At 37.7% G+C, this 14,923-nt stretch overlaps 1 protein-coding gene across 5 annotated transcripts in view; it reads left to right on the forward strand.

The window, feature by feature from the left end:
- The first annotated feature begins 994 nt into the window (after positions 1-994).
- Positions 995-14,923, forward strand: part of BEGAIN (brain enriched guanylate kinase associated) — a 160,908-nt gene continuing 146,979 nt past the window's right edge. For 2 of the 5 annotated variants that reach the window (XM_086749606.1, XM_086749607.1), the window contains exon 1: positions 10,222-11,148. In XM_086749606.1, coding sequence (XP_086605732.1) covers positions 10,222-11,148 — 927 coding nt within the window. Of the gene's footprint in view, positions 1,113-4,141; positions 4,254-10,221; positions 11,149-14,923 lie in introns of those variants that run through there. The other 3 variants (XM_086749609.1, XM_086749608.1, XM_086749610.1) reach the window with 3 other exon arrangements.

Consider the following 14,923-nt stretch of genomic DNA (forward strand, 5'->3'; position numbering starts at 1 on the left):
GGTCAGGCACTGGAACAGGCTGCGCAAGGAAGTGGTGGAGTCACCAAACCTGGAGGTGTTCAAAGAATGTGTAGATGTTGTTGGCTCTCTTGCCGACAAACCAACCCAGGACGCACCAGAGCCCCGCTCCGGGGAAGGCAGAGCATTACACGGATACCGCCAAGCTAAGCCTTCACTTTAATACAATGCAACACAGTGTTAAATACCTGTACACCTGCTGTACACGCGCCCCCTGTGCTCATGGACCTATCCGTGCAAACTGCCGCAGACCGCCCCTCCTGCGCACTTCCCACACATGTGCAGCCCATCCCCACTCATGGCCTTGCTGCTAGGCTGTAAGTTTTGCCTAACAACATCCACCTGCTTGCTAATGTGACCCAACAGATGTGGCACTTCAGGACATGGTTTAGTGGACAGGGTGGTGTTAGGCTGGCGGTTGGACTTGATGTTCTTGGAGGTCTTTTCCAAAGAAAATCTTTTTCCCAAAATACCAAAGGCAAAACAAAAGATATAGTTTTTCACATTTGTGTGATCCCGTTGGGGCAGTTCCTACACTTGTTTCTCAGGCTTGGAACTCTAGAAGTAGCATGCAATCACCAAAACGAAGAAGCATAACAGACACTCCACTTTGGTTGTAATCAGAGCCCTGTCCCCTCTTAAAGGAATTCAGTGGGTGTTTCAACTGGAAGATTTTAGCTCTACTCAGTTTTCTACTTATATTCACAAACAATACTGACTCCATCACTTTCAATCTCAAGTGTACATGACTAACTAGTAATTCCCTGCATTTGTGACATACCATGACCCTCCTTGATGCTGTTAAAGTTTGTGACTACATAGAAAAGCACTGGCAACTTGATAGCGAATGACCCCTGGTAAGTTGTTCTGCAATTGCCTGACTTTGCTCTGCAAGTTTATGCTCACATAGAAACATGCATAGCATATCATTCTATGCTGGCTTCATTAAAAGAAAACAATCCTGTCTTTCAGTTAAAAAAAAAAGAAAAGCTGTAACCGTTGAAGCAGCATGCACCTAATAAGCTACTTCTAAATCTGGCTCCATCATTTCAGTCTGTGGACTAGCACAGCAGAGCTTGCAGAATTCCTCTCAAGTAAGTATTGCTTTCTCTTAACAGCATGTTTGTTTTTTTTTTCATTTAAAATGTATAACAGGTAATAAAGAAGCCTTCAGCACTGAATTAGTAGTGCTGCAATATGACAACTGAATGCCTGCTTTAAACATGAATTAACATGCTCTGTTGTTTCATTTGGCAGACATTACTATCTTAAAAAGGAAATATTTAATACATTAATGTACAAGACAGCAAATTATATGGATGAAGATTCCCAAAGCTGCAGTGCTAGAAAGCTAATGGAATGATTTATAATTGACTGTCATGACAGGGTTTTTTTAAAATTAGTTATGTATTTTTTATTTGCATAATACACATCATGGAACATGTCTATTTGATCTCATCAGAACTGGAATATGTATTCTGAATATGCTACTGGCCATTAAGTATGAAATTAGCAAAATCATTTCCATCTTCAAGAAAGGAAAAAGTCAGATAGTGGCATTAATACTATTGATAAAGCTAATATGTAAACATTAAACCTACCTCAGGTTTGTATTAAATGCTGATGGAAAATACTTGTAATGGATTACTTTGTATAATTATACAAAGTATTAGTCAATTATTTTTAAACCCAACAGAGTATAGATGAAATAATTGCTTATATGAGAAACGACATAAACGTGCCAAAATAAACAGCACATACTGTTGCATGCTTTCTGCAAGAGTATTTAAACAGCTCTGATGAACATGTCTCTAATGTAATGAAATGGGGTGGGACTATGGCAGTTGAAGGGGAAAAAAAAAAAAGCAGTATTTTGCTTGACGTTTAAATTGCAACTTCTGTAGCAGAAAGGAGTTAGGAACAGGCAACCCATGGGACTACCTTTACATTCAGTATGCAAGCACACACATGTCCACACGCAAACAAACATTTTTTTTTTCTCATTTAAGCTCTAGCTGCTCAGCACCAATTCCCACAACATGCAACTCTGATTGCAAACACGCAGGTTTGCAGCACTCAGCAAAACTATATTGTAGCTGCATCTGAGACATTGCAGTTCTGGTGCTAATATCATGGAAACTTCTAACAGAGAAGTGTCCTATACCTCAAACTAATATTATGTATCATAATTTTTATGTAGGGAAAAATATGCTGAAAGAAATCAAATAATTTAGTTAACTTCCACAGAAAACTACATAAATACTTTCCTCCTGCTCAAGTTATTCATCCCTCAACATCCCATGAAAACAGAAGTCAAGAAATTGTCATTTATTTCTCCCATTTATTTTCAAATTATTCATAATAACAAATCTAACAGCATACTGCCAAGACAACTGACTTCTATGCAGGCAAGCTTTTTTAAGCAAACTTTTCCAGGATGTATTGAAGCATGGAACTGGAACAACCATTTCCTTATTTACTGTGTAATAGAAATAGAAAGTCTTTGGCAGATTACGCATATGGAGAGATAAAGAATGAAAGCAGAGATAACACAATGACTGTGTTACAATTATGACGAACAATAATATAGACTTCCTTTTGCAAGCAACACTAAGCTTCCTAGGGTCAGCTCTGAACAGCCTAATAAATTAGAAGCCATAAAAGAGAGGTTTAGCGTGACATCCCACAGGTTTCCCAAAATCTCAGGAAAACACAGGATAGTTGTAACAAGGCCAGTAAGTAGTAAAACTTATGGTACTATCCCCACAATACTAAAGGAAACATCAGCGAGTAGTAATACCATTAACAAACTGATCATTTCCACAGCTATTATTATTCAGCAATGAGAGGAAGCAATCATCAGTAACTATTTCTGAGATAGACTAGGATGCAGAAGAGGAGGAAGAAGGCTGCATTTGTGCAGCTTCCAAGGGAAAATGGTGACTTCATGATCAAGGAGATGGCATTGTCTAGATGAAAAGGCTCATTCCTTACTTATCCTTTGTCATTTCCTAATCCTCCAAAAGAATGATCCTAATGAAATCCCACAAACCTAGTAAAAGTTAATTGTTCTTATGAAAGTCAAAGCCCCAGGGATCTGACCCACTACAAAGAACTGTGGATTTTTTTAATATGCTCTTGGAAAACTGAGTTGAACACAGAATTTACTAATTTGAATAAGCTCACTGGACAGGCAGAAAAAAAAAAAAAAGAATATCATAGCAATATCTTATTCCTTTGTGGTTTACACATTTGATGAAGGCTTTCCTCCCAGTCTTAAACTTTCCTCTTTGTTTAACATTTAATTAGTAGAATTACATATTCCTGCAGATGTAAAAGGGAAGACAAGAAAAATGCTTCTGTACTGAAAGTTCTCTTCAATACTCCTGGAACCATCACTAGGAAGGACTTTGGGTAGCCTTAATTCACCAGTAAGGTGGTATCACATCAAGAAGGGATGTTATATGCATCAGCATATAACAGAGACAGCAAGGCCTTGCAGACTGTGGCATCCAGCATTAAATTAGGAATGGATTTAAGCAAAAGAAATTAAATTGGTGTATAAAATATAATGAATTTTAAAATAAAGCAGAATTCAGGGGGCGGGAAATACTTTCTTTCCACCTGAAGAAAAAGGAAGTGTATTTTTATTCCAAGTCTGATTTTGCTTGAGAAATTAATTCCATTCTTCCACTCACTTTTCCTCTTAAATTCCTCCTATCGTAAATTTTCTTATGCCTTTTCCTCCTCTGTTGAAAAATAATAATATTACTACTAATAAAAGGATTTCGGGGCTGGGAAATAGGAAGAGAGAACAGGGAGAGTAAAATGAGGAAAACAGTGTAGCTAATTTGGAAAGCCACATGACACTGCCATCCTACCTCAAAGAAGGACAGGTTTAAGAATAGACTCAAATGATTTGTCACTTTTCTGAAAACATACATGTTCAAGAAGCAGTGGAAGAAACTAAGACTCCTCATCTGTGTATTCTCAGAAGGATCAATTATTTTGCTGTCTTTTCACCAAGTGACTACAAAGTGAACTGGAGACAGAGAATCAAATGCTACTGTAATGCAGATGACGTACAGCTCTACCCATCCCACAGCACGGCTACAAAGAAGGTACAACGCGTGAAGAAGAGCTCATGGAGCAGCTGGCTAAAGCAGAAGCTAAGCAAGAAAAAGATGATGTTGGCAGAGGACAGAAAGCATTTTGAGGACTCGTTCACAGTCAAGGTATGCAGCCACAATTGGTCACTAAACACTAACCTGATAAAGAAACTGTTATTAACAGATGCTACTATCTTCCATTAGCTAGGAAACTCCATTTCTCTTAGATGAGAACAGCAATCTCTCAGGCAGGTGATATCACAAGCTTGTAGTAGTGCTAAGAAGGTCCAACATGGAGAAAATGCTATAGTGTATATGCTCTGAAGCTTGGCCTAGCTACACCACAAATCTGATCCCGATATTGTAGATCAGCCTCCATGTCATTTTGTATTCCTCTTTTCAAAGCAGTCCATTGTCTGAACTATGGAAAAATAAAAGTTCACTTAAAATCCTTGAAAAAAGATAATAGTCTGGAGCTTCATTTCTCTGGCTTTTCTCAGCATGAGTAAAATTTCTCTTCATGGGAGAATGAAAGGGAAAAATCCCTTGTGAATTAAGGGTAACCAAATGTCATTATCTAATACCACAAATACCTGGTACATTTCTTTGAGCAGCTTTAAAAATATACACAAGAACATGTGTCAACAGTGCAATTTTCTACTGCTAGGGAGAAGAAAACACAAGAGCCAACAGCTTACAACCAGTAACATTTTGGCTGCTTGAATGGTAGTGGATGGTGCTCTGACAGTATGGTACTGAATGCAGTAAAGACCTGTGTCAAATGTAAAGACTCTTTTCTTCTGTTGTACTGCCATAAAAAGAATTTTAAAACTGGTATATTAAAACATTTTGTGCTTAGGTTTTTCTCTTCCTTAATTTTTAATTCATTTTTAAAGCTATAAACATAGCTTGCATGTTGATGGCTGGCTCTAATTTTACTGCAGCTGTAGCATTTGTCAGAGAACAGTGCTTTCAGGGTGGTGCAGGATTTATACTAAGAAACAGCTCTTCTCTAATGCTCAACACTTCTCACATGCTTAGCACTGCTCTGTCTAGTATACAGCTATAAATTAAATGAATCTGGTTTGTGACTGTTAGCAAGAAAGATGGCACAGCAATTTGTTGTATTTTGTTTGGTCACTGTAGTTGTAAGACAGATAAATGTTTTCCTCATCATGATGGAGAGGTAGATTAATGAGAATTTAGAGGAATTTAGATTCTTTAGATCTTTAGATTTAGGTTCAAGGTTGGAGGCAGGCACTGTCTGCCATGCAGATTCCAGCACAGAAGCATGAGTTTCTTAAATGTCTCTGGTCTGTAATACACCACGGTACCTTTTCATATCCTTTTCATCCCAATAAAACCTATAATTTGTTAGGAATCCAGACTGATTTAATGGTAGCAACAGTGGTCTAATTTTCTATTTGTCATTACATGATACAGAGCTACCAACAATTGATAGAGAAAGGAAAAACTCACTTGAAGATTTTTAACTCATTCCCATTAACAGTCGCTCATTAAAATAAAGAAACTGAACTTTCATTCTACTGGTCCTGAAGACAGCTGGATCTTGCAGAGTTAGAGCAAATGTGTGCTGGAATTTTCCTTAGAACTGCAAGGCTTTCGGGCAGAATTTAGTGAGGTGAAATGACTACAGGCAATGCTGGCTGCATCTCCTGTCCATTAGAAATGATTTGTTCTAAAAAGAAAAAAAAAAAAAGATGGTGAAGGTAATATTTAGTGAAATTGAATTTTTGCTGTGTGACACCTAGCATCCTAGAAATGATTATTCCTAAATCATTATTCCTATTAATTTGAAAATGTGATACACTTTCTGGAGAATAACTAAATAAAATAATGCTGACAAGACTTTAAGCCAACATTGTGTTGCTGAAGAAACTGGGCTAGACAACCTTGTATTAAAAGCAAATTAGTATTCGTCAACAATTATAGAAAAAGGGAAAAAAAACCCATCTGCTAAAAGAAACCTAGAGAGCAGCTTCTGTATTGTTTAAAGGGATATACTTAATTGTAAACAGAAATGTCCCATAAAACACTCCAAAATGAACTGCATTAAGTGCAAAGAGTAGTAAATAAGATGATTGAGAATATTTTAATTAAAGGCAGGACGGAAGAGTATACTGGAACAAGAATGGCACTGGAAGAGCTGGTATATAGCTGTTTTGAGAGTAGACTATATGCTGAAGGACTTACACGTCTGTAGGCCAAACTGAGAACTTTGAAATGAATTGCAATGCCTACCAACTCTGCTAGGTTTTGGCTCTGGTGTGTAGGCAGTATGTTTGAGCAGCTGAAAGGCTGACTGAGCACTAGAAACAAAATTACTTACAGGAAGTAGATTCCATTATAAAGGAAAAACTCACCCTTTACTCCAACAAGAACAATACAGAGACCAGTGTAATTATTGATCCAAAATCTTGGAGTCTACTCACTGACTACAAAAGGCTCTGGAACCAATCTTAATTGGAATTAAAATAAACCCCAATATTGTTTAACATCAGATTTACACTTTTTTTCATTAATAATCTAAAATTTTGTTATGAATCTCAAAATGTGGAACACCTTTAGACTTGTTTAATTTTTAATGTAGATAAACTGCTGAATATATTACTGTTAATGTATCAAAAGGCATATTTTAGATTACAAAAACTTTGCACACTTCTTTAGTACTAGAACTGTTGAATGTTGTCTGCTTTGACCCATAAACGATCATATGTTCCAGAGCTCTACACAAAGAAACTTCCAGTTGTCATAACAACCTACTGCAGCACATACAAGATAGCTTGCATTTGCTTTTGATACTATTAACAAAAATTAAAATCTCCTGAAGTTTAAAAACCAGGGATATTATTTAAAAGGGAGGAGGGAATTAATATATATATATTTTTTTTAATTCCCACAAAACTCAGCTTTCCATTTTGAATCTTCAGACAGTGGTCTATAGAGACATTACATTGCATCAAGTCATGTTTGCAGATAGCTTTGTTATGCTCTATTTTTATACAAAATATGCAGGTTTCTAATAATGTCTGTGTAAAATGACACTCAGAGTATAAATAAACCTAAATTAACCTTCAGAAAAATCTTCATGTGCTTTCCTAAGTAACAAGTTTACAAGACAAGTCCCTGAATGCTTCAGTCTTGTCAAATGAAATACTGAATCATTATGAAAGTCCCATTTAAGCTGTGATCTTAGCTATCATTCTGTTTTAAATCTTACAGATTCAGTCTGTTTAGCAGGAAAGGGTCAGTATTGTTCTATTTATAGTCTTATGTTAATAATAAAATAGAATAGAACATAGCCATTTCACTACACAAAATTACAAACTGGATCCACTTGAGTCCTTAGAAATGGTTCTCTTGAATTATCACTATATGATTCTTAATAGTACCTAGAGATGTCACCTTGATTAGGGTCTCGTTATGCAATATTGTGTGTCAATGCACAGAAAAAGACAGTCCTTTCCTAATTTTTAAGGACAATTAATGGTGGCTACAGAAGAAAGTGCAGGCATTCACCAAAGGTAATGGCAGGCAGGCATTCACTAACAAGGTAATGGCAGAACTGCTAACAAAGAACATCTTATTTACAGTGAAACTTGTCGCTTAAGTCAGACAGTTTTCAATTGATTTGCACAGGCATACTATATTATCCCAAGAATTGTGCCTGCTGTTTCTAAAATAGGGCAAAATTAATGCATGTTTTTCTGTTAAGATTATTTTAATGTTAGTATGACAGTTTTAGAAGAACTTCGAAATCAGGCAAACATCCACCTAGCAGAGGCATGTAGCAAGAAATAACAGAAGAATTTGAGCTCTCTGAATGTATTTGTTTCAAGAGTACAGGCCAGACTACTGCAGCAATGCATTGCTATTCACAGACATACCTGCTTGCACTGGAACAAGAAATTCTCTTTATCGGCAATGTCTTCAAAGAGATTTAGATATATGAAGCAAAATAATTTTAACACTTTAAGACACTTAACATTGAAAATAAATCATGAACATCAAATAATTATAAAATAGTTCAAAGTCTCAAACATCTAGATTCTTATGAATATTTTGAATTAATATTCAGTGTCTATTTTTACATGTGACTAGTGGAAATAATTTCTGTGATTCAGGTAGTCTTTGGAGAATATTTTGGTGAATTTATTTAAGACAGACCACTGAATATTTATTGTTACCGTAAACTTTGATAATAACTATTCCACTCAAGACTTAGAGGGATTGATGTGATAAGATCGATATCATTCAGGTAAGAAGACTTACTTTTTCATTTTACAGCTGTGACTTAAATTTTTTTTCTTAATAATTTGATATGTCTATGTCATATGTCTAAAGTAATTAGGCAGAAATAATCTGAAGAAAGAGAAGCAGCAGTAGTGCTGTATTGTTCCCTGACTTCATTGAAAAGGTCATGAAAATAGATAATAGAAAGCATTTGCCAGCCCTTTAACATTCATATCCAAGTGAGAGAGGAATAAATTAGTCTAAAACAAGATCATGTGAACAGGATTTATGCATTTTAAGCTATGTTGTCTCTGTGATCAGGATAACGTTTGTAACATGCAATGGAATGGCACAGTCCCATAGAAAATATGGAAGCATGTCAGAAAGTAATTCCAGTGAAAGCAACTGATTTCTGATGTGTTAAAAGGATCTTCTTGTCCCCCTGTTATTTGCAAAATTAATGTGCTTACTATGTTAATTTGAAAGATTTGCTACACTTCAGCAGTTTTTATGAACTATGATTTAAATGAGTCCTGGAATTACCAAAGTGGAGACAGTAAACTGTGCAGTGGGCAAACTGACTTCTAATGAAGGACCTAAATACAATGTCCGTTTCAAAGCTCACAGAACTACATTTCAACCCAAGCTGCCACTGACCTGTTAGCTATGTATGATACTTTTAAATGTGCACTTCACTGACTTTTTTCCCCTTCCTTGCCACCCTCTCCTACTCCTCAATCCCTTCCAGGGATCCTCTGTCTATGTCACCCTGCTCCAGTGTTTAAAGGGAGGTCACTCAGGTTTCTGCTTGTGATTCACTTCTCTCTTTTTTTCCCCATCTTCTGTATTTCATCAGTCAGAAAGCCATGGTGGTGGCAATGATAGTGATGTAAGTAGAGGCTGTTTCCCATCACACAAGAAGGGTTAAATGACTTGCTTTCACCCTTATGCCAAAGTAAGGAGATGCAAAAAAGCCCTTTTGAATTTATCAGTCAGTTCATTCTCTGGTCAGTGCCTGTGGCAGCACATCATCAAGACACTCCAAACCTTCATGCTGATTATAAAGTCATACTTTAGCCCTTAACCTCACTTAAACTAGCCTTTAGGTTCCCACATATATAAAGCAAAAATAGAAATTCTGAACTTCACAATTCAGACTTGCCTATCTATAAAGACAGCAAAGAATGAGAAGAGCTTCACTTGCAAGGCACTGGAAGAACCCATCATTACTACTTCAGATTCATTTACAATGCTGAAATATTGCACCTCACTTTGGATTAAAATCTTTAAAAATTATTTTAGAACTAAAACTATGGCAAGAACAAGCAGGTAGAAAGCGGGAATCACATTCTCTTTCTGCCTTTCTGGGTCTAGCAGATCTGTCACTAAGCTTTCTAATAGAAGAGCAAACACTAGTAGCGTTAGGACAATATAGCGTGACCTTCTCTACTATTGGATTTTAAAAAGCCCTGAAAGAGAACCACCCCAGACTTTACTTAGTGAGAATTGATCTACATCATGGTAGTTTGGTTTCCAGTTCAACAGACAGAAATATATTATACGCTGCTTTGGATCAATGAAAGCCCATACTCATCCACTAAGCACTCAATACCCTGGAAAATTTGCATGTCCTATAGATTCTGTTCATTACTATGGCTAATTAAAAAGATGAGAATGTGCTATTGATCTAATTATGAAACATATACATAATTTGGGATGCAATGGGATAAAATGTGGTGGTTGGACTGTTACGCCTTTCAAAGTCATGTCTCAAGATAGAAGAGGATTTATGAGGATGCCACTTTCACTGATGCCAGCTGACAAACAGACACAAAAATAAATGGAATCACTGTCGAAGGGCTCCGTTTCCCCTGTTAAGCCTGAGGGTGCTGTGCCTGGAAGACCAGCGAAGCAAGAGGGTGTTGGCAGGGTGACTGAAGAAAGAGCATGCAGTGCATCCTCCGCTGCATGTGTACCAGAAGTAGGAACTCATGTGGACAGGAAACTCTCTGGAGATTCAACAATGAACAGTTACTCAAAACGCTGCAGCTCCAGTGAGGACAGCTTTGAGTTACAGGGTAGTGCAAGGTCAGAAGCTAAAAGCTTTGTTAAAAGCAAAAATAAGGATGAAGGCTATCGACCCCATCGATCAAAGCACTGTCAGAAAGGGGGCGAAAAAACCCATGGACTGGAACACTCTTCTCTATACCCAGCAGAAGTGGGAAACACAAGCCAAAAGCTCCAGAAGCAGAAGAAGACTCACAAGAAAAGCAGTTCCTCTGCATCTGATTTGAGCTTAGTGAGTCAAGGATCATCAAGTTCATTGTCTGTTGTGGAAGAAAAAATAGAAGCTAAACTGAAATTCTCTCAATTTATTAATGAAGTTACTTTCAGAGTGCTTGATCCCATGAGCCTGAGGGCATACCGAGCTGCTAAACTCAAAAATACCTTTCCATCCAGTGTGAGAAGCCTAGATGACTTGCATATTAAGAGAAAGTCTCCTGAAAGCTGGAAAGAGAACATTCTAGATGGGAAAACCCTTGAAGAAGTAGACTTAGAGAGCTGGAGAAGTGACGACATTGTGGCTGGATCACGAACACGCAAATTAGAGAAATCCTTGTCCCTGGATACAAGTCCTTCTCTCAGGTCACTTGATAACGGTGCCTCATGCAGAACAAGATCTGGCTTACCTGTAGAAATTATGATTTCTCAAAGCAAAGAAATGCCAGCCACAAAATCTGCATCTCTGCCTAGAAGTACAAGCATGGTGAGCTCTCTCTCAAATAACTTCTTTGGGTGATATGTGATAAGTACTTGTGCACTAACGTGACTACTTGAAAAGTGTTTCTGTCTTCTTGGGTGTGCTTTTATTGTGTACACAAACTTCTCTCCGGGGTGGAACAAAAGTGGAGGGTTTATTTTTAGTAGCTGAAGAAACCAGGTCTAGGAGGAATGGGAGGAAGAAAGATGGGATACAACTCCCTAGTCCTTTTAGTTTGGTGTCTTAAAGAAAGACTTTATGAGATCAAACAAGAAAGGTATTCCTGCACTGCCATGAAGCATATATAAAACCAGGTCAGTTCAACATCAGCAGTCAAGGCACCCTCAGAAAAGGGTGGAGAGGATACAGTGACAGACTACTCAGGTAGTCAAGTTCACTAGCTTAGAACTTGGTCAGGTAGCTCTATACTAAACAGGCATGCTCAGTTGGTGTGTTTAAGTACCAGCAAGAGATCTGACATCCTGAAAATGTTGCTAAGGTTTGTGTGTCTGGAGTTAATACATCTAGATTGATAACTTATTTCCTGATATTTCTGAAAAAAAAAAAAAACAAACCTTAAGGATTGAAAAAGAAAGGAAAAAAAAGGCTGAATCTTTCTTCTATGGTCTCAACAAAAATATTTATGTTTTTAATTTTTTTTTATGAGATTCTTTGTTAGATTGAGGAACCGGTATTTACACCTATGGAGGGAGGCAAAGGGAAATTGTTGTTCTTCGCGTGGCATTGTCAGAAATCCTGAGCTGCCAAAACTTGAACTGATACGTTATGCTATTACGTCTCCAGAGCAGTAGTTGTAATCCTGATAAAACAAAAAAGGTCTAGGTACTGTTGCTTAAGAGTATAGACATGTACACAGATGTTGCTACAATGGGAGCTGCTACAACTGTATTATTCTTTTAAAAGTCTATTAAAATTTAAAAACAAAGAAACAAAAGGTTTTCTGTTTTCACAGAGAACTACAGCAAGTGGGAGAACATCCGAGTCTTGAGAATTTCATGCAATCTTCAGCAAACTAAGCTTAGGATTTTATAGGATGTCCTTGGATGTTTTAATTATTACCTATCAAAGATGGCTGGAGGGAGGAGAGAAGAGGTGAAAGATAATGAAACATAGAGAGCATTTGCACACTGTGTTGTGTCACAGCTCCATAATAGGAGATGTCCTGCAAAAGGGTCAGGAGGCTTCAGCCTGAGCCCATGGCAGGATACGCTTTTTTTCACATTTCAATTAGCCATCTGTCAGAGCATCTTTTCCAGTGGACTTGCTCATACTGTACAGATTGGAACATCCAAGCGATCGTGTACAAACTGACTAAACACTCCCGAGTGCTCTGTAATTCCACTCAGTTAATGTAGGCATCAGTCTACTCCAATTTAAGCACCAGCCTGCTCTAAATCTAGTCATTTAAATTAAATGCAGTCGTTACCAAGCATTTTACCTCAACTAACAGTGCCTCAGACTGCAGAGCTCAACATGAGAAAACAAAGGAGTGGCAGAGCAAAGGCAAAAGCAAAATACGTTCAGCCAGCCACATCTACAGATTCATGTCTCCTACATGCAAAAATTTTTACTTCAATACAATTTATTTAGTGCAAGTCCTCACCTGAAGCATGCCTAGTAAGAAGCAAAAGGATAACTGTACAGACAGTCTTGGGTGCCATTATTGTAAAGATATTTTTAAAGTACTTGGTTATGTAATGCTCATTTGAATACGTATATAGAACACTGCCTAAAACTACTTCATGTTTTAGTTGCCAAGTTATTATTCATATGCAGAAGATAATCTTCAAGAGAAAGAAATGGATCTGGTTACACTGACTTAGCCATAAAAACAGGATAGCAGAGGTATAACAGCACACATCCTGAAGAGCATGAAAGAACATGCTTGAAAGTTTGAGGTTAAGAAAGCTGCACGTAATAAAAAAAAAACCAAACAAGTGACTAAGAAGAGGAATGCTGTGACATTGCCTTCTGTCTCTTGCGTTTTCTGAAGACTTCTGAGGTGTCCACAACTGTGTCTGCACTACATTTGACGTGTCCATATTGGATCCAGACCCACTGAAGTGATTTTCAACTTCCAGACTTCTGAAAACTTGTCAAAATGTTCAGGGACATTTCTGCAGCAAGTATTTATTCGTTTGCAAACAGCTCCACTGAAATGAAATCTCACAAATAAACCACTTTCACTGGAGATCTATACAGAGGAATTTCCAAACAGCTAGCAGGATCAAAAAGGACGCTCCATTTAGCGACTGAAGTTAAAGGGAATTCTGATAGGTAGAAAGCAATTACAAAATATGATGGACATGACATTGCTGTGGTCTACATACTTCAGAAACCTGGCCGGCAGGATGAAATTATTTCTCATTTTTATGTATTGATCTAAATTTGTAGTCACTGGATAAGTAAGCAGGAAAGCAAAATTATTTAATTAGATGAAAGCAAGCCTCAAAATCCACAGCAATGTAAAGGAGACTACATCATACTTCCAGGTCGAAATGAAATGACTAGTTCAGTAGGCTGAAAAACGTAGGAAAAGTCTGAAATGGCTTGTACAGAATTAAAAGTTTTACAGAACTGGGAAGATATGCTTGTCAGAATCTATCAAAGGACAGATCACAGAGAGAAATGCGGATAGGTTTAATTCTTAAGGAGCCCTATAGGTAGCCTACTGAAATAAAGTGTCACAGACATTAACACAAACAAGGAAAGTGATACTAATTTCTACTCTTTCTGCTATTTGTTGTGCATGAAGATTCATAGAATCATAAAATCGTTAGGGTTGGAAGGGACCTTTAAAGGCCATCTAGTGCAATCCCCCTGCAGTGAGCAGGGACATCTCAAACGAGATCAGGTTGCTCAGAGCCCCATCCAACCTGGCCTTGAATGTTTTCAGGGATGGGGCATCCACCACCTCTCTGGGCAACCTGTTCCAGTGTTTCACCATCCTCATTGTGAAAAATTTCTTCCTAATATCTAATCTAAATGTACCTCCCTCTATTTTGAAACCATTACCCCTCGTCCTGTCACAACAGGCCATTCCTGTTGTTCATTACAGGTTCTCCTGCAAGAAGAATGCCTTAGCATGAGGATGGCTCTCTGAAGGTGCAGAGGCATCTTTAGAAATTATGGACTCACATACCTGAACTTCCCAGTCATGAAGGAACCTAAGGTAGAGTAAGACTGTTCTGCAAAGGCTGTGGTAGAATACCATAGCAGTAGAAAATGCAACAAATCTTCCATTTCTAAAGAAAGTCAGTTTCTAGGGCACTCAAGTTCTAACAGAATCTCACTGAAAGAGCAGGCAGGATGATGATTTTTGTTGCTGTAGGTCAAAGCTCTTTTATACCAGAAGGCTTTCAGTCCTCTTTCAGCCATTCCAGCCTGCTACCACACTGTAAAAAAAAAAAGGCAATTGCTTTGTTCTTGGATGAATACCAAATCTTTAATTTCCATTTACAGTACAGTGATGTTTACAACTAAGATCAGGGCTCAAATACATCATAATGGAAAGTATCTATTATTTCAATGACTCATGCATGCAATACAGTGAAAGATAAATAGTACAAGATGGCACCAGAAGCGCAGAGAGATGAAATTATTTGCCCAGGTCAGTGATCAAGCCAGCAGCAGAACATAAGCCTCAAAAGCCTTCCAGTGTCCTATTTTCTGGTCTGTACCTGCTCTTTCAGGCAGGCAGGACAATGTAGAAATACCCTCAATAGCAGAAATAATGAAGCTCTGATCCACAGGTCTGGTA

This window comes from Chlamydotis macqueenii, chromosome 5, assembly GCF_036417535.1.
Source record: "Chlamydotis macqueenii isolate bChlMac1 chromosome 5, bChlMac1.mat, whole genome shotgun sequence".
NCBI classification, from domain to species: Eukaryota; Metazoa; Chordata; class Aves; order Otidiformes; family Otididae; genus Chlamydotis; species Chlamydotis macqueenii.